The 13,717-nt window shown below is 47.4% G+C and overlaps 2 protein-coding genes across 3 annotated transcripts in view; both read right to left on the reverse strand.

The window, feature by feature from the left end:
- Nucleotides 1–13,717, reverse strand: part of ARHGEF18 (Rho/Rac guanine nucleotide exchange factor 18) — a 61,030-nt gene that overhangs the window by 34,525 nt on the left and 12,788 nt on the right. The window lies entirely within an intron of this gene.
- Nucleotides 6,914–13,717, reverse strand: part of LOC130707228 (rho guanine nucleotide exchange factor 18-like) — a 54,449-nt gene continuing 47,645 nt past the window's right edge. Inside the window, exon 11 of the mRNA XM_057540465.1 lies at nt 6,914–7,008. Within this exon, the coding sequence (XP_057396448.1) occupies nt 6,914–7,008 (95 nt within the window). The remainder of the gene's footprint in view (nt 7,009–13,717) is intronic.

The raw sequence follows: 13,717 nt of genomic DNA on the forward strand, positions 1-13,717 counted from the left end.
CCTGCATCTTGAGGGAAGTGGTGGCTGTGGGAATCTACACATGTAATAAAATGGCATTGGACCAGACTCACATATTGTCCAGATGACAATTTCTTCATTTTGATATCCTATTATATATTTTAGTTACAAAGAAGTAACCAGTGGGGGAAACTGCGTGAGGGGTACACGTGACCTCTCTGTACCACCTTTGCAATTTCCTGTGAATCTGTAATGATTTCAAAAGAAAAAGTGTGAAACAAACAAAAGCATCACCACCAACAAAAAAAAGGAAGAACACTCATGCCCAAAGTCGTAAACAGCTCCAGCTGCCATAATAAAATAACAATTTGGGTGGCTTAAACAATAGAAATTTATGTCTTACAGTCCTGGAGGCTGGGAAGTCCAAGACTAAGGTGACAGTAGATTCGACCTTTGCTGAGGGCTTGCTTCCTGGCTTCAGATGGCCACATTCTTGCTGGGTCCTTACATGGTAGCGAGAGTGAGAACAAGCTATCTAGGGTTTTTTCTTATAAGGGCACTAATCCCATCATGGGGGCCCCACTCTCATGACCTCATCTACTCCAATCACCTTGCAAAGGCCCCACCTCCTATTACCATCACGCTGGGGGGTTAGGGATGCAACATGGGAATTTGGGGGGAACACAATTCAGACCAGAACACAGTGAATAAAGCCGTGTTTCCTGCAAACTCATTTAATTCCAGAGCTTCTCTTATCACTCACTGGACACCTCAGCAGAAAGAACAAGCAGGCTTCCTCTTTCTTCCCTTCCTTCATCTCTTAGAGGGAAGGCCAAAGGGCACAGCCTCTTAAGAAGAATTGCTGCAGAAGGTGATGGACACTCAACCGAGATCTCAGAGAGCAGTTCTGATGGCCAAGGAGGAGGGTCTGGGAATAGTGCTTTATAAGAAAGCAGGGGGCTTCCCTGGTGGCGCAGTGGTTGAGAATCTGCCTGCTAATGCAGGGGACACGGGTTCGAGCCCTGGTCTGGGAAGATCCCACATGCCACGGAGCAGCTGGGCCCGTGAGCCACAACTACTGAGCCTGCGCGTCTGGAGCCTGTGCCCCGCAATGGGAGGGGCCGCGATAGTGAGAGGCCCGCGCACCGCGATGAAGAGCGGTCCCTGCACCGCGATGAAGAGTGGCCCCCACTTGCCGTAACTAGAGAAAGCCCTCGCACGAACTGAAGACCCAACACAGCCAAAAATAAAGAAAGAAATAAATAAAGTAGCTATAAAAAAAAAAAAATTAAAAAAAAAAAAAAAAAGAAAGCAGGCTTGGAGACATTCAGAGAGGGTTACAGTGAAAACGAGAAATGCCCGAGGACCTCATGGCAAGTCACCATAATTTGGGAGAAGAGACTGTAAGAGTATAAAAAGTAATGAGAGGGACTTCCCTGGTGGTCCAGCAGTGAGGACTCGGCGCTTCCACTGCAGGGGGCATGGGTTTGATGCCTGGTTGGAGAACAAAGATCCCACAAGCTTCACAGTGTGGCCAAAAGAAAAAACAACACAGAGCCACCCAACAGGATGTGGAGCTGCTCCACTGAGAGTGGCCGAACACAAGACTTTGTCCTGGCTGGAAACCTGGGGACTTCGTGCAGAAGCCTCTGCCAGGGGCCACCATGTAAAAGAGAAGTGCGCAAAGGTGTGGATGGTAAGAAATGATACCTGGTTGAGAGAGCTGCCAGACGGCCCTGGGCCAGCCATCCCTGCCTGTCCCCGACCTCATGGGAGAATCTGCCCTTAATGAGTAAATCCCCAACATCACCGCAAGGCTTAGAAAAAATTTACTTTGGGGACTTCCCTGGTGGCGCACTGGTTAAGAATCTGCCTGCCAATGCAGGGGACACGGGTTCGAGCCCTGGTCCGGGAAGTTCCCACATGCCGCGGAGCAACTAAGCCCATGCACCATAACTACTGAGCCTGTGCTCTAGAGCCCGCGAGCCACAACTACTGATCCCACGCGCCACAACTACTGAAGTCCGCACACCTAGAGCCTGTGCTCTGCAACAAGAGAAGCCACCATAATGAGAAGCCTGCGCCCCGCAACGAAGAGTAGCCCCTGCTCGCCGCAACTAGAGAAAGCCCGCGCGCAGCAACGAAGACCCAACACAGCCAAAAAATAAATAAATAAAATAAAATAAAATAAATTTAAAAAAAAAAGAAAAATTTACTTTGTTATTAGCGTGAATGTTAAATACGGTCATCCCTCGGTATCCGGAGGGGATTGGTTCCAGGGCCTCTGAGGATGCCAAAATCCCAAAACCCAGGATGCTCAAGTCCCTCATATGAAATGGCAAAGTATCAATACAGTTGACCCTTGAACAACACGGGTTTGAACTGTGCAGGTCCACTTAGAGCGGATTTTTTTCCCCCACTAAGTATGTGCTATAGTACTATACAATCCGTGGTTGGTTGAACCTGAGGATGTGAAGCCACAGGTATGAAGGGCCAACTATAAAGTTATACTCAGATTTTCGGCTGCACAGAGGGTCAGCGCCCCTAACCCCCCCACCCCCCGCACCGTTCAGGGGTCAGCTGAATCTGCATAGAACCTATGCACACCCTCAGGTATGCTTTTTTTTTTTTTTTTTTTTCTTTTTTTTTTTTTATAATGCAGGTAGGCTGCTCAAAACATGCCAACCTGTCCTCAGTTCCTCAGTTGGTTTCTGTGGAATTTTATTTTATTTTATTTATTTATTTATTTATTGAAATTCACGTTCTTTTATTTATTTTATTTATTTATTTATTTATTTATGACTGTGTTGGGTCTTCGTTTCTGTGCGAGGGCTTTCTCTAGTTGCGGCAAGTGGGGACCACTCTTCATCGCGGTGCACGGGCCTCTCACCATCGCGGCCTCTCTTGTTGCGGAGCACAGGCTCCAGTCGCGCAGGCTCAGTAATTGTGGCTCACGGGCCCAGTTGCTCCGCGGCATGTGGGATCTTCCCAGACCAGGGCTCGAACCCGTGTCCCCTGCATTGGCAGGCAGATTCTCAACCACTGCGCCACCAGGGAAGCCCCCTCAGGTATGCTTTAAATCATCTCAAGGTTACTTATCATACCTAATACAATGTAAATGCTAGGTAAATAGTTGGCTGCGAGCACAGCAAAATTCAAGTTTTACTTTCTGGAAGTTTCTGGAGTATTTCTGATCCTTGGTTGACTGAATCAAGGATGTGGAACCTGTGGATATGGGGGGTGGGCAAGTGTACCTTGTCTGCTTAGCTAAGGAACTGTGCCCAACTCATTGTCTGCCTGTGTCTAGAGAAAAGGGAACTGCGTGATCTTTTATGCATGTGTATCTTGCTGAAAATTAGTCCAAGTAAAAGATTTTTGGAAAGCTCAGGTCTGAAATGACATTTCGCTGGGTACACCTGACATTTGTGAATGTTATGTTACCGAACGGGGCCTGCAACTTAGGAAGCATATGTACCTTAAAATTAAAATAAAAACAAACAATAACAAAAATGAATGGCCAAGGAGCTTCCTCTCTCTGAAATGGGTTGGTTGGCAGATAACTTGGAGGTTCATCACCTGAATGGCATTTTCCTTTTCTCCAATGACATCAATGAATATGTTGGTACCAAAATGCAGTAATGTTTTATAATGAGTAGATGCCTGCCTATTGTGATTATAGATAATTCCTCCTTTGTTTGGTTTTGTGTTAAGGGTTTACTTTTGAGAAGAAGAAAAGAGGGGTTTATTTCAAAGACCTGATATCTGAGAGTAAAGGGGGAAGGGGGGGTCTTAAAAATTTGGAAAATGAACCCAGACAAAACTATAATTCAAAAAGATACATGCACCCCAATGTTCGTAGCAGCACTGTTCACAATAGCCAAGACGTGGAAGCAACCTAAATGTCCATTGACAGAGGAATGGATAAAGAAGATGTGGTACATATACACAATGGAATATTACTCAGCCATAAAAAAGAATGACAATGCCATTTGCAGCAATATGGACGGACCTAGAGATTATCATACTAAGCGAAGTAAGTCAGACAGAGAAAGACAAATACCATATGATATCACTTATAGGTGGAATCTAAAATACGACACAAATGAACATATCTATGAAACAGAAACAGACTCACAGACATAGAGAACAGACTGGGGGAGGGATGGATTGGGAGTTTGGGACTAGCAGATGCAAACTAGTACATACAGGATGGATAAACAACAAGGTCTTACTGTGTAGCACAGGGAACTATATTCAATACCCTAATAAACCATAATGGAAAAGAATATAAAAAGAATATATATATATATATATATATATATATATATCTGAGTCACCTTGCTGTACAGCAAAAATTAACACAACATTGTAAATCAACTATACTTCAATAAAATAAAAAATGTGGAAAATGATTTGATGAAGAATCATGAGGAGTAAGGAAAGGGGGCAGGATCTGAAGGAGGAGGATGAGGGGCTGCCAAGGAAGACCACCAAGTTCAGATTTTCAAGGGCTGGTTATTAGAACTGGACAATGCATAATTGCAAAGAATGACAATATTAGGGAAGTAGCTCAAAAGTGAAATCCGCTAAGTGCAATGTGGGCTCCTGGGCTGGATCCTGGCACAGAAAACCTGGTGAAGTCTGAATAAAGTACGGAGTTTAGTCAACAGTAATGTGAACATCAGGGGAAACTACGTGGGGGGTATAAGGAAACTCCATACTCTCTTTGCAAGTTTTTTATAAATTGAAAACTATTCTCAAATGACAGTTTCCTTTTTTTTTAAAAAAAGTTAAGCTCGGGAGGAACTGAGCCTTGTTAAAAACAAAAGAATAACATTTGAAAAGGTATGTGTGTGTGGGTGCTCCAAGTTATGTTTCAAAAGGGCAGGAATGGGCCAGGCCCCTCTTGGGACAGAGGGAGGGAAGTGACAAATAATCGAAAATATTTAGGGACACCCATGTTCACAGCAGCATTATTTACAATAATGCTGAGGTGGAAGCAACCCAAGTGTCTATCGATGGATGAATGGATAAACAAAATGTGGTCCTTTCATAACACTGGAATATTACTCAGCCCTAAAAAGGAAGGAGATTCTGACACCTGCTACAACATGGATGAACCTTGAGGACATTATCCTCAGTGAAATAAGTCAGACACAAAAGCACAAATACTGTATGATTCCACTCATGTGAGGTCCCTAAATGAGTCGCATCTACAGAGACAGGAAGTAGATGGTGGGTGTCAGGGGCTGGGGGAGGGGGATGAGGAGTCAGCGTTTAATGGGGACAGAGTTTCAGTTTGGGAAGATGAGAAAGTTCTGGAGATGGATGGTGGGGATGGTTGCACCACAGGGTGAATGTACTTAGTGCCACTGAATTGTGCACTTAAGATGGTTAAGATGATAAAGCTTTTGCACAGCAAAGGAAACCATAAACAAAACAAAAAGACAACCTACGAACTGGGAGAAAATATTTGCAAATGATGTGACTGATAAGGGCTTAATTTCCAAAATATACAAACAGCTCATACAATTCAATAACAAAAAACCCAATCGAAATATGGGCAGAAGACAAAAATAAACATTTCTCCAAAGACATACAGATGGTCAATAGGCACATGGAAAGATGCTCAACATTGCTAATTACTAGAGAAATGCAAATCAAAACTACAATGAGGTATCACCTCACACAGGTCAGAATGGCCATCATTAAAAAGTCTACAAATAATAAATGCTGGAGAGGGTGTGCAGAAAAGGGAACCTTCTTACACTGTTGGTGGGAATGTAAATTGGTGCAGCCACTATGGAAAACAGTGTAGAGGTTCCTCAAAAAACTAAAAACAGTGTTATCATATGATCCAACAATTACACTCCTGGGCATATACACAGACAAAACTATAATTTGAAAATATACATGCACCCCTATGTTGATAGCAGCACTATTCACAATAGCCAAGACATGGAAACAACCTAAATGTCCATCGACAGATGAATGGATAAAGAAGATGTGGTATACATATACAGTGGACTATTTCTCAGTCATTAAAAAGAATGAAATAATGCCATTTGCAGCAACATGGATGGACCTAGAGATTATCATACTAAGCGAAGTAAGTCAGACAGAGAAAGACAAACACCATATGATATCACTTATATGTGGAATCTAAAATATGACACAAATGAACTTATCTACAAAACAGAAACAGACTCGCAGACACACAGAACAGACCTGTGGTTGCCAAGGGGCTGGGGGAGGGAAGTACTGGGAGTCTGGGATAAGCAGATGCAAACTATTATATACAGGATGGATAAACATCAAGGTCCTACTGTATAGCACAGGGAACTATATTCAATATCCTGTGATAAACCATAATGGGAAAAAATATAAAAAAGAATGTGTATATGTATAACTGAATCACTTTGCTGTACAGCTGCAATTAACACAACATTGTAAATCAACTATACTTCAATAAAATTAAAAATAAAATAAAAACAAAAAAAGATGGTTAAGATGATAAACTTTATGCATATTTTACCTCTATTAAAGATGAAAACAAAATTAAAGGACCCAGAATGTGTCCACATAATACCACTTGACAGAGAAGAAATGAGACTCCCCCCTCCCCATTTTTTTGGGCCACACCGCGTGGCTCGTGGGATCTCAGTTCAGGGATTGAACCCGGGCCACAGCAGTGAAAGCCCGCGATCCTAACCACTGGGCCACCAGGGAACTCCCTAAAAACGAGACTCCTTAACCGTGGTTTCCTTCTGTCTCCTCTGTTGGTGAGATGGCACTTGGACCAGGAAGGATCAGAGAAAACACGTTGAGAAGGGCGTCGAAGCTCAATGCAGGACGAGGGACGTGTAGCTGACCTCAACTCCTCAGTACCTGGCACATGGCTGTCCAGGGACACAGGTGGCACCAACTAAAGTCGCCAGATCGGACAACTTTTGCGTCAGACACGGAGACAGTTGGCTGAGCTTGTGTGGAGTGCCTTTGGGGAGCCGGGGAGGGCAGAGTGACAGAAAACAACAGAAGGGCAAAGCGATCCTGATTGGAAAAGAGGAAGGAAGTTAATCTTACAAACTCGATGTTAATCGCTGGCAGAAAATGGCTTATGGGCTGTGGGGATGGGAAATAGGCCGTGAATCCTGGGTTTCCCGTTTCCTGGAACAAATCAAGACTAAACTCTGAGAGGTGTGCTTTGCAGCCCTACAGGAGAGTAGACAGAGAGAAGGTGTTTATAGCCACTACAGCAAATGGGTCGCTAATCCTCGTGGCTCTGGGCACAGTGGGGAGACAGAGTGGATACGGGTCCCTGGGGTATCAGCTAGGTGCTGGCTGAATCCCTCATGACATCCATGTAAATTCCAGGGGGTATTAAGAACTGATGAGTGCAGGCTGGGCGACTTTAAAATTTACTGGGCATCCACACTCAAGCTTGGTAATGGACCGATCTTACGTAGAAAGAGGGTCTCTAGTGGAATGCCAAAGGGCTCTGTCCTCGGTCTTGCCTGAGATGAGACCATAGGAGGCTCGCTTATCAAATTCACAGATGACATGGCGCAGAGAAGCTGCCCCAGATTTTGTTTGGAAATAAAGACAGAGAGATGAAGTAACACAAAGCTCCTTTTTTTTTTTTTTTTTTTTTTGGGCCGCCCCACGTGGCATGCGGGATCCCCGACCACTGATCGAACCTGGGCCGCCTGCAGTGGAAGTGCCGAGTCCTAACCACTGGACCTCCAGGGAATTCCCAAACACAAAACCATCTTGATAGGCTACTATGGAGGAAATAGCAAGAGATTCAGCAAAGATGGGGGGCATGGGAGGGTCCCACCTGTAGCAGCAGCACAGGTGAGAAAACCAAAGGGGTTTCTGGTGCCTGCAGGCAGGCTCAATAAACCAACAGTGTAGTGCACACAGGGTGGGTCATCTTAGGTCACAGCAGTATCAGTGCGATAACCAGAGCTAGGAGGGCCAAGCTGCTGGCCGGCCAAGCCTGCCCTGGAGTTTATCTAGGGCCTGGGCCAAGTTCAGTGAGTTCATTGGCTGGAAGTGGCACCTGGAAAGCTGTGTTCTAATAAGTACCATGGAGGGTCGGATGCAGGCGGACTGAGGCCCCCATGAGGGCCAACTCGGGCTGAGTGGAGTATGCCCCTGAGAGTTTATAGAACTACCGAGGGGTCCCAGCCGTGACTTGAGAGGAAGGGGCCGAAGGATGGGGGTGATGCTTGGAGGAAAGGAAGTCCAGGATGGCGGTCCCCATGAAGGGCTGGCTCATGGGCGGGCGTGGAAGTGGGCTCTCCTGGGGGGCTCCCCTATGTAACAGGTGACGTTAACACAGACGAGGGATTTCTAGTTTTCCATAATAATTAAATAGCAACCGCCTGGGATTTCACAAACCAGACGGAACCACTGCTCCTGTTTTAGCACATTCCTTTCCATTCTTATTTCTGTTCATTTCAATGAGGTCACACGGTCGCCAACCATCAACCATTTCTGACCTACAAAAACAACCATTTCCGACCTACAAAAACGACCATTTCCCACGGTTTGACCTAATACACGGGTGAGCTCCTGCCCAAACTTAATTTTACATCCTGCCTTTCTGCTTAAGATGTGTCATAAACATTCTGCCAGCCTGTCAAATATATTGTGTAAAGCTTTTACAACAGCTTTCTTATGGAAATCTTTTGCAGTGGCTGTAAAATCACTTATTAAACACGACCATTCCTCTCATGTCGTGTTCTTGGGGTATTTCCAACGTTTCCCGTGGTTGTAAATTAAACTGTGATGGACGTCTGCGTGACACACTTCATCAGCAATGGATACTCTCCTGGGATAAGTTCTTAGCAGCCGGGTCCCCCACCCCTTGTTTCCACAGTCCATCTTCCCCCACCATAGCACAGCCTGTCCGGAAGCTTCCTGAGAGCAGGCTGCTGTCTGGTTGAGCGCTGTATCCCCAGCTGCTGGGGAGCTCAGTGGGTCACGCTCTGCAAGCAGGGTCAAGGGTCTGGATTCTCAGATACTTTAGATCTACTCAAAAGAGCTCTTCGGGGGGCAGGGGGAAGGGATAAATTGGGAGATTGGGATTGACATAGACACACTACTATATATAAAATAGATAACTAATAAGGACCTACTGTATAGCACAGGGAACTCTACTCAGTACTCTGTAATGACCCAGATGGGAAAAGAATCTAAAAAAGAGTGGCTATAGGTATATGTATAACTGATTCGCTTTGCTGTAGAGCAGAAACTAACACGATATTGTAAATCAACTCTACTCCAATAAAAATTAAAAAAAAAAAAAAAAGAGCCCTGCTGAGCACTGTGGTGAGCTGGGAGCACGTGGCCTCCCCCCACCACGGAACTTGGACTTGACACACTTCCCAGGAAGAGGTGGCCTCCCCTCCACCCACACTCATTCTCTCCCCGCATTGTCCCCGGGGCCCCTCCCCGTGCTCTTCGGGAGCCTCCGCCCCTCTGTGCAGGGCCCTCCGTGCCAGCCTCCGCCCCTCTGTGCAGGGCCCTCCCTCCGTGCCAGCGGGACAAGTCCTGGCCGTTCAGCCAAGGCTGTGACCTCCTTGGGTGGCTGCCCGTCCAGACTTGCCACCCCGGTCCCTCCCCACCTGCTGCCTGCGCGGCTTCCCACACACCTGATCGGCGTCCCCATGGCTTTGGTATAAAGTCCTAACTCCCTGGCCTGCTTGTGCTGGACTCTCCAGGGTTCGGGCCCCTCCCAGGCCTCACCTCTTGCCACCAATTGCACCCTGTACCCCAAGTGTGCTGTCATGCAGCACTGGGGAGCCCTGGAGTCCCTGGGGGCCCCGGCCCAGGTGCCCCTTTACTCGGCCAGCTTTGGGGCCAGGTCAGAGTCCCTCTGGGTTGCCCTGCCCTGCTCCCCACCCTCGTGGTCTAGGCTTTCCAGTGCGCTTCCGTTACCTGCCCCCCATCCCCCTACACACACTGCTTCCATCTCATTGCCTCAGGCCTCATCAAACCTTGACCTCCTCGAGGGTGACATCACCGGCCATCTCTGTGCTCACGGCACAGGTACACAGAAAGACCTGGTCCCTGCCAGGAAGGTCAAGGGCAGACACCCAAGGGTGAGGCCTGCAGGGGTCGGGTGCGAGCCCGTCCTTGGCTATTTCACTTTAAAGACAACTTATCACCTTTCCACTTAAAAAACAAAAAAAATCTCCACGAAACAGACTGGGCTCTGCTGGAAGGTGGGGGAACGAAATGAGGGTCTGTCAACCCTCATGGCTCCTCTCTTGATGAACTCCCTGCCCACCCGCCCCAGAACCTTATGCACTTTCTCACCCCCAGACCTGTCGTTTACTGAGCCAGCATCACCCCGACAGGACCTGTCCCGTCCTGTGCGCCCTGAAAGTTGACCTCCCCCTGCCCAAGCCCACTCTTCTCCTGGGGTCTCCGTGGCCCTCTTGCTACCCTGGCTGACTTCATGAGGACAGCTTTCCTCCTCTGCACGGTGCCCAAAGACATTCCCACCCTTGGGAACTGGGCAGACACAACTGCCCTTGGCCCCAGAGGGTGGGCTTTCCTGGCAGAGTTTATTTATTTTTATTTTTATTTATTTATTTATTTAGGCCACACTGTGTGGCTTGTGGGATCTTAGTCACCCGACCAGGGATCGACCCCGGACCCTCGGCAGTGAAAGCTCGGAGTCCTAACCACTGGACCGCCAGGGAATTCCCTCCTGGCAGGTTTTAAAGTTCTGTGTCTGCAAGCAGGCCAGACGGAACCCCATTACCCGTCTGGAAGCGGGGTGATGGGCCAGGTGGCCTCTAGCTTGTCAGGGGAAAGATGAGGGCGGGGCCGTGGGTGGTCTCATCTCTAACCCCCCAGATCAGGACCCGGTCTCCCTGGGGCTCCTCCAGCCCCAGAATTCTGAGAGACGCAGGAGGCTCTTCAGAACCTTTCCACACTGCGAGGTGACCTCTGATTAAAAAGTTCTGATGGCACGCTAAAGAAAAACCCAGATGCGTGGGGAGAAACCACACCCTTCCACGAAAACTGCTCGAAGCTGCTTTTTCTTCCGGGACGTCTAAGAGTCAGGGACGCTTCATGGCACAAAATATACGCTAACTATTCATGTGAGACCTTTATCCCGGCAGAAATGCGCCAATCCGTCCCCATGATCCCTCAAGCAGTCTAGCATAATTTCGGTGACACGATGTGTAGAAAAATATTACTCTGATTTTGCGTAAGGGAAAAAATGAGGTTGGCATGGGACAGTCAGGCAGAGAGCTAGATTTTAGTGCCCAAATCACTAGATGTCAATCAAGTAGCTGGTGTACTGCCTAGGAGTGAATTCTTAGTAAGTGTTCTTTTTTTTTTAAATATATATATATTTATTTATTTATTATTTATTTTTGGCTGCATTGGGTCTTCGCTGCTGCGTGCGGCTTTCTCTAGCTGCGGCGAGCAGGGGCCACTCCTCACCGCGGTGCGTGGGCCTCTCGCTGCGGTGGCCTCTCCCGCTGCTAGAGCTTGGGCTCCAGCCGCACGGGCCTCAGTAGCTGTGGCCTGCGGGCTCTAGAGCGCAGGCTCAGTAGCTGGGGCCTGCGGGCTCTAGAGCGCAGGCTCAGTAGCTGGGGCCTGCGGGCTCTAGAGCGCAGGCTCAGTAGTTGGGGCGCACGGGCTCAGTTGCTCCGCGGCGTGTGGGATCTTCCCGGACCAGGGCTCGAACCCGTGTCCCCCGCACTGGCAGGCGGACTCCCAACCACTGAGCCACCAGGGAAGCCCTTAGCGAGCGTTCTTAATGAACCTTAACCTCAAAGGTTTTTTTTTGGGGGGTGGGGCGGGCACTGGCTTAATTAGTCCATAGATAAATAAGGCACATCTCTGATTAATACCTAATGCCAAGATGGCGTTTCTCTAAATTGTTCTTCTTTAATAAAGATAAGAACTAACTGAGGCAAACTGCTAGTGGTGAGTCATCTTAGGGGGGAAAAAAAAAAGAACAAAGCGGAACATTCTTGGGCATAAATCCAGCCAGCTGCATATTATGGTCCTGAAGAACAAATGTGGTACAAACTCTTCACCTGCAAAGATTCCTGGCTGATAAGAAACGGCCCTCATGAAACTCTGGTAAGGGCTCATGAAAAAAATGTCACCTATGTCACTGTTACCTGAATTTGATCCCTCAATTAATAGTATAGGAGTGGACTTAAAAAATTTTTAAAGGAAAAATTAAAAGAAAATGAAAATCGGCCAATATTCTTGCCATCATTTACAAATGTCACTGTGCCCAGATCTTTATTTGCCTGGGTGTATACGACGACAGTTGTCATCACGGTGAATATACCAACGTTCCAAGTTTCGCATGCTGCTATGGTCTTTGTAAGTACTGCTTTAATCATTTCCCTGTTGTCAGATGTCAGATGTATGCATTCCAATCACACACACACACGTCTCAAAGGGACAGGATTGCGGAGGCAGAGGTTAGAAATGCTTTATGATTTTAGATATGCATCACCAAACTGCTTTTTCAAATGACTGTACCAAGGACAACCCTGCAGGAAAACAAGGGTAAAGAAAGAAAATCCTGGGAGGTGATACAACAGAATGACAACTAACTGCAGTTGCAAGGGATTTTGGGTGTTTTCCCCCATTTTTCTATTTTCCAAATTTTCTGCAATGGTCATATGACATTTATAATTTAAAAAAAAAAAAAGTTAATGCTAGGAAGCTGGGTGCAGGGTATGTGGGAACTCTCTGCACGATCTTTTTTCTTTTTGGCTGTGCCACGCGGCTTACAGGATCCTAGTTCCCTGACCGGGGATCGAACCCGGGTCCCAGCAGTGAAAGCATCAAGTCCCAACCACTGGACTGCCAGGGAATACCTGGCATGATCTTTTTTTTTTTAACTCTTTGTAAATCTAAAATTATTTCAAAGGATTCAGCAGTTGGATGGCCGGAGGTTTCTTTAAATTTCTGATTAAATGGAAATTAGAGAGCAGAGTCTCTACCATAGGTCTCGTTTCAAGAAACATGACAAATTTCCATCAGTGGAAAGGCTGTTGGGTCTACACCAAAAGACAGGCAAATAAAAGTACATTTATCTACTTTAAGCTAACTATTGAAGGCATATGACTTTGAAAAATAAATGCTGGCCTTTTGTGATGAGTTGATCATCTCTGAGCACTCACAGGCTGGAGGTGAGGCCCTGGGCTGGGCTCGGTCCTCCCACGGGCAGCCACCTATCGTGCAGCGTGTGGAGTTCGGAAAACCCGTACTGACAAGGTAAGGACCACCAGGGCAGGCTCTGCCCCACATCTCCCGTGTGACTCATTCATGTCCCACGAGAACCTGTCCTCCTCCAGCGGGCTGGTCCAGAGCATGGGGAAAAGCTGGGGTGGCTCCTTGGAATGAGGAGTCCTGAGAGAAAAGGGGCTTGGAGGAGCAAGGGTCGGGAGAGTAAGACTCGGAGACAGATGCCTGTCCTGCAGCAGGCATGGCAGGGCCTCCAATTCAGGGCAAGGGCGTGCTCCTGAGACAGGCTGGGGGTGAGGAGTTCCCTGCACAGTGGTTGGGGATCCCAGGCTGCAGATGCCCCTGGGGTGCAGGGGACAAACGTGGTTGGAGAGAAGACACACCTGCAGGGCAGAAGTGAAGGGGAAGGTCAAGGAGGCCCAATCTGGGAGGTTTCTGCACCCACTCGTGCAGTAGTTACGTCTATAAAGTTGTTGTGAACACTGAGTTAGTGGATACCGAAGCCGTTGCTTCTAGG

The sequence above is a fragment of the Balaenoptera acutorostrata genome, chromosome 2 (assembly GCF_949987535.1).
Source record: "Balaenoptera acutorostrata chromosome 2, mBalAcu1.1, whole genome shotgun sequence".
Classification (NCBI taxonomy): domain Eukaryota; kingdom Metazoa; phylum Chordata; class Mammalia; order Artiodactyla; family Balaenopteridae; genus Balaenoptera; species Balaenoptera acutorostrata.